Genomic DNA, 6,529 nt, shown 5'->3' with positions numbered 1-6,529 from the left:
ACTTAATATATATTTTAAACTACTTATTAGATTAAAGTTAATTTTATAAAAAAGGTTTAAATTTAAAAAATTAAATAAGTTAGAGATAATATTATCTCTAGTAAAGTCTATTTTTTCTTTATATATAGGAATAATTAGAAGATTAATAAGATTAAATATAGTTAATAGTAAGTATATAGTAAAATTATAATAAAATTAATATTAAAATATATTTAAGTAATAATAAGTAGTAGTTTAAATAATATTTAGCTTATATTTTATATATATATACTAAACTTTATAATCTATATAAGTAGAAGAGTTCTAAATATATTATCTATTTCCTATAGATACTAATATATATATTATATATATTTAAAGTAAGGTTTAACTAATTTAAGTAAATAGATATAAGGTACTATATAGATACTATTCTTTTTATAGTGAGGTTAGTAGATAAGTTTATATAATATAGATTATAAGTTTTTCTAACCTTACTACACCCCCCTAGCTACTTTTTAGACCCCCTGCCCTGCACAAAACCCTCTGTCTCGTCAGCGCGCACACGCACACGCACCTATCCCACGCACCAAGGGGAAGCGAGAGCGATGCCTGGAGCACCACGATGGGATGGGGAAGGGATCCCCTTTGGTGGTTTCACGACGTTATCTGGTTGCGGCAAGTGTGTTCTGGATCCAAGAAGGCTCCTCGGCCGCGCTGGAGATATCCGAATCAGTGTCTGTCCTCGGTCGTGAGGATGTAAGAGACGGCAACTCCAGCGGGCGCTTGAGTCAGGCACGCACCAATGCCCGGCTTCGTGTACGTGGGCGATGGCAATTGAAGTTGAGCCGCTCTCTTTTTTCTCCACCGTCTGATCCCCCGTGAAGGTGAACGTGATGCCGAATTGAATACACGTGTACGTGGAGTGCGTAGCATTGCGTTGCGTTCTGGTGCCATAGCCTGGGCATCTAATTTGCAAACCAAAAGTAGAAAGGCGTGATTCCCCACGAAGATGATGATGAGACAAAGGCGCGTGCTAGTTGAATCCCGTCATCCTGACGCCTTGACCGTGGCCGACTGACCTCTCCGTCCAGCCAAGGGAAGGAAGGCATCAACAAGCTCACCTCAGAACTAAAGTGAATGATCGGAAACCTGGAAAGCAGAGGGCGGAAAGGCCAGACGCAAGAAAGGGTTCAGTCGAAGGCCGTTTCGGGCGCCTTGCAGCAGACTAGTGAGACGGGAACGTGGGGGTTTCTTTGGCTGTGCGGCCTGCTTTACGAGCTTCGCAGTGGTCAGTCTCTTTGCAGCTTATTCGCGTAGAGAGAGACACAGAGAGAGAGAGAGAGCGCTGAAGCATCTCCAGACCTGGTCTGAATCACCGACGCCACCGAGACAATGGGTCGCTGGCTAGCTAGGCATGTAGGTCCGTCCGGTAAGGTGATGACGGGAGCGCCTGCATCAGTGAAGCAACTGTCTGGAGAAAACCCCTTCCAGTCTAGCCTCCAGATTGGGCATCTCATGAACCATGATGTAAGCCGGGCAACGTACCTGACAGAAGCTGCCGCCGGCAGGAGTACCCTCACCCCCTTCACCTTACCTTACCTCACCTACCTCTAAGTGCCTCACCTCAGCATTGCTACGCACTTGTCATCTCTCACTTCTCACCTCTCAACTGGGCATCACCACCACGGGAACAACACTGCTCAGTGCTCGCGGGCGCCGCCGTCATTCATTGCCTGATCCTGGATGCGGCTGGCTTCGGCCTCGCATCCACCTACCTCGATGAACGACGTGGGATAACGACAACCGCCAGCTCCAGCGAATGCACGTCTTGCTCGGGTCCCAAGCTGGATCAGTCGGATTTCCAAGCAGGTTATTCATTACAATAGCCTTCGAAGCACCTGCGGCACGGTGTATGGCGATGACATCGCCCAGACACCGATACGTATCCCAACCCCCGAGAGAGCTCACCCCCGCACTTGGACCCCTCTTCGGCGGCCTGGAGCCGGTCCCCAAAGCTGAGCTTTCAGGTTCACCTCACCTCACTCGCTTTGAGTTGCCGGCGTCGTCCCCAAACTCACCTGCCATCTCAGCTCCCCGTCTCCAACGCCATTGCGTCAGACCAGAGGTTCAGCCATGTCGAGTCTGCAGTGGTTCACGACGAAAAAGAAATTTCGCTACTCCAATTCACACCAAGTACCAACTAAGCCTTCTTTTTACCAAAGAGCCGGCCCCGCCGATCGCAACGGTTCCTGAACCTTTGTCTGAACCAACCCTTTCCCATCGCTCCCCGTCTTGCTGGCTCGCGGCAATGTTTCGCCAAATCGGCGCCATGCGAGAACTGTCGAGTTGAGCATGGATTCTCCAGTGGACTCAACTCTGCCCCTGCTTCACCTAACGCTACTCTTGACGTAGCAGCAAGATGTCGTGGCCAACCTGTCTCGTCCGGGTTTCCTAATATCGACTCCCGGACGACTGCTTGAGATGCAAAATGCCACCTCTGGTCAGGTTGTTGGCGCCATAACTCTCAGAGAGGGTGCAACCCTCGCTCAGGACAGGGGATCCCGCCCCTCTCGGCCCTCATCTTTCCCACTCTGTCAGTGACAACTCTCCTCCCGCAACCCGGCCTCCATCTGGACCCCCATCAAGAATTGGATCCTGGGATCCGATCCCTTCAGCAACCACCTCCACTGCGACCCTACACACATTCGCATCGTCCGCAGCTGCCTCCAACGGCCGCTTCTAAGCGGTTCGTCGACGCGCCTTAACCCCCATTTCTTGACCTAGCCGTCCACTCGTTGGCAACCTTTTGATGAACTCGTGCGGCGTGGCCAAACACTCTCTGGGGTTCGGGAACCTGACTCGCAAACGAGCGTGGGTAGACGACGCCGACCCATGAACCCGAGATTTGCCTTGTGACACCCCGACGTCCAACGGGAGTTCACAGACTTGACCAGGCCGAGCCAAATACTCGGTCGTCTCACCTGCAGGAGAAGGGATTGGCAGGCACACATCGTCACCACGCGCCCTTATGACAGCATCGCGCACGGTTAGGGTAAACATCACGTAGGCATTGGGGGGCGCTTTAATACGGCTGGTAGTAGCCAAGACAGCAGCTCTGGTGCCATACGAAGCTTTCGGTTGCTCATTGTTTGCTGTTTGATTGCCGAGTTGGGCTTCGTCTGCATCGCAGGCGTGGGATGCTGCGGACACTGCTGACAGGAAGACGAGAGAACCTCCACTTGACTGGAGACGGGCCACACTCACCGCGTGCCGTGATCCATCATGAGGCCGGAGCATCGCCGAGGTCTCGGCCCTGACCATGAGCTTTTTTTCGGTCTTGAAACGTTCCTTCGGCGACTGGCTACCTTTCTATTACAGTTTTGCTTCTCTTCATCATGCTTCCTCAAATCTCCGATGGAGTCCCATTCGCCCGTCTGTGCTCCCCTACGTTATCTTTGCGGATCAGATCGTAGATCCACTGATAGGGAATCGGACGGTTGGGCGTTATCTCAAGCTATGACTGTCGCCGTCTCAAGCTCTACTTTGTTAGCCTCAAGAGCTAATTGACGAATTTGCGCTTCTAGCCCACTAGTCTAACCGGCCAACATGCCCTTTCCAGGCTGGCACCTTTGGCCTGTACCCCGCCAATCGGCCGTTCCCTGCAGATGGTAGGACGAAGCGGAGGGAATGAGGGGTTCTGTTGCTCGTCCCTGTGCAACTCAATGGCGAGGTAATCCTCAGTAACTGAGAGGAAGCATCTTCAACCTATCGCAGCCCTCCTTCTCGACCGATGCTGGTTCATGCATGACATCAACGACGAGGGAGAACAAACCCTGCGGTTTGTCCGTTTACCGCAGTAACCGACGCGCAAGTTCAACCCTTGTCCTGCTCAGATCAAGGCCACCAGACGGCGACGAGGGCGAGGGCGAGGACGACGTCGCCGCGCATGCAAGCTCAACCAACCCGAGACTTTACGGACATGCCGTTCGTCTCGGCACAGGCAATCCGTGCCGATGACTACTCATGACAGTGCATACACGGGACCCAGCTGTCCGGGCGCCGTCGATATCGTTGCCGCCGTCGTGCAAATTTGCACCGCGCTTGTCGCGTGCCTTTTTGCCGATCCAGGGTAAGACATCACAGCCCAAGCGGAGCCATGACGGGAACCTTGCAGCCGATATGAAGAACGTACGCCAAGTCAGTGAAGACCAAGAGTTCCCCGCTCTTATTTCTTGATGCCAACGACAACCATATTTCGCGGGCTCAACCCATAATCGAACACCGTCTCGACCCAGGCGTCCCGGACAACGTCCGCGTGCTCCTTGAGGAACAGCCAGCGGTCCGTGACAATGAGCGACTCGACCACGCACGCGCTGAAAGCCATCAGACTCCACACCGCGGCCACCTCCTTTTTGCGGGAGAGGTATTCGTCCTCGTAGCGCTTGATCTCTTCGTCGGACATGTCGGACATCTTCTCCTTGATGATGGCGCTGTACTGCCCGTACTCCCGGTTTGTGGTGAGCTTGGTGACGGCCCCACGGATGTAGTCGCCCAGCGAGCGGTAGCAGGCTTTGCGGAGGGAGCCGATGATGACGGGGTTTGTGCTCATGTTGAAGGGTGTCTCGGGGGTCTCGTCCGAGTCAGCGTCCGGATCGCGGTGGTAGACTTTGGATATGACGCCCTTGTCGAGGAAGATCTTTTGGAGGATTGCGCGGAAGAGATGGCGAGTGAAAAAGTCGTCACTCTCCTCTCGCGTCCAGTTCTGGGGTGCTTGGCACGCCATCATCCGCGCGGTGATGTTCATGCGGACCCCGCCGTCGTAGGTCGAGAGCTTCTCGCTCAGGGGGAAGCCCTCCGGGTCGAAGCGTGAGGATTCCCTGACGACGCGGCCGTTGAGGGCCTGCAGCGACGGGCGGGCGTAGGTGTACTTGAACGTCGGCGGGCCGAGTTTCTCTGTGAGAAGGTTGTAGCAGCAGCCGACGATGGCGACGGAGTGGATCGCCGGGTTCATGATGAGCGAGCGGATGCCGTAGTGTGAGAGGTTGCCGCACGAGTGGATCGAGACGGCCATCATCTTGAGCTCCTTGCTCTCCTCCTCCGGAAGGACCTCCTTCTCAATGCGCCCAATAACTTCCGTAAGGTCGCCGCTCTCCAGTCTGCCGACCACGTATGACACCGAGCCCTTTCCGATGGCGCGGTTGTACTGCGGTTCGAGCTCTTTGATGGGCCTAAAGTCAAAGTCTTCAACCGCATCCGTAGACGGCTTCGTGATCTTCTTGACGTTGTCGGTGCCGAACTTGTCGGCCTGCATCTGAGCCCAGAGCTTCTTGTTCCGCATGACGACTTCCTTGCCCGCCAGCCCGGACAGCACATCCAGCCCCTTTGCGCCGTCGATGTTGTGCTCGCGACCCTCCACGGCCACGACGTGCCTGTTGTAAGGGGGCAGGGCAAGGGTGCGGCCGAGATAGTTCTGCCCGCTGCCAAAGTCGACAAAGTGCGTCGTCTCCTTGTCCCACCGCTCCGCGATGGCACCGGCGAGGGAGTCGACGTACCGCGCGAAATGGGCGACCTCGTGCACCTTCTTGGGCTTCATGCCGACAGCGACGGAGCGGGAGAGCTTGGGCGGCGGCTTCGTCTCGGACTGCGAGGGTTTGAACTCGCGCGCGAGGGAGAAGCGGCGGATGTCGCGAACGTAGGCGAGGAAGCTCTCCGGCGGGGGAGGGTCCATCGCGGGGAGGTTGTCGAGGTCGTCCCTCATGAGCAGGTCGAGCAGGCGCATGGTGTCGTAGGCGAGCAGGAAGGGCTGCCATTCCTGGGGCAGGACCTGGTGGAAGAGGCCCGGGGTGTTTGTGAAGAAGTCAAGGACGTGAACGCCGCCGCAGAGGATCTGGAAGAGGTCCGTCTCCGTGACGAACTTGAGGAGGGCGGAGACGTAGGCCTCTGGCGAGGGGAACTCGTCTGAGCACGGGAGGGGCTTTTCTGGGATCATTTTGGATGGCTGTGACTCCCTCGATGCCTTTTCAGAGTTGCGGTCCTGTTGCGGCCTGTAGAATGTCTCGATCTATGAGACGCGGCCTAAGTGAGCGACCGAGTTATGAGTGAGTGTGTAAGTGAGTGACTGCGGAAATACGTCTGAAAATACATCCCACTTACTAAAAAAGAAAAGGGACCCCTCTATGGGGAAATTTTTCTCGGTGAAGGAGGGGTCGCTTTGGTGGGAGTTCTCGGTGAGCCTGATCCACACCCGAGCTCCTTCAGCCGAAGAATCCCCGGATGCAGTAGCTTGTCACTGCAGCGAAGTACCTCCAAGTACCCGACACCGAGTGGACACCTAAGGGGGGCCAGCCGGAAGCTTACTACCACCACCGTCCGCAGCAAGCAGCAGCGCAAGACAGACGCGCAAACGTCATCCCAGCCGCGTTTACCTAAAAGGTAAATTAACTACAGATCACCCATAACGCATACCCGGTGCACCTACTATTCGGCCACCAACGATTGGGCACCCGAAACAGACGCAAATCTTGACCGGCGCATCGATTGTTCCAAC

The 6,529-nt window shown here is 54.6% G+C and overlaps 1 protein-coding gene across 1 annotated transcript; it reads right to left on the bottom strand.

The window, feature by feature from the left end:
- Positions 1–4,207: 4,207 nt before the first annotated feature.
- Positions 4,208–5,971, bottom strand: GCG54_00000908 (uncharacterized protein; the record flags this gene model as incomplete). Its single annotated transcript, XM_045401039.1, has 1 exon — positions 4,208–5,971. One exon carries the CDS (start codon positions 5,969–5,971, stop codon positions 4,208–4,210), a length of 1,764 nt encoding a protein of 587 aa, XP_045263712.1.
- Positions 5,972–6,529: the final 558 nt, after the last annotated feature.

The sequence above is a fragment of the Colletotrichum gloeosporioides genome (genome assembly GCF_011800055.1).
Source record: "Colletotrichum gloeosporioides strain Lc1 chromosome Unknown consensus_50, whole genome shotgun sequence".
Lineage (NCBI taxonomy): Eukaryota > Fungi > Ascomycota > Sordariomycetes > Glomerellales > Glomerellaceae > Colletotrichum > Colletotrichum gloeosporioides.
This window is presented reverse-complemented; position numbering and strand designations above follow the sequence as displayed.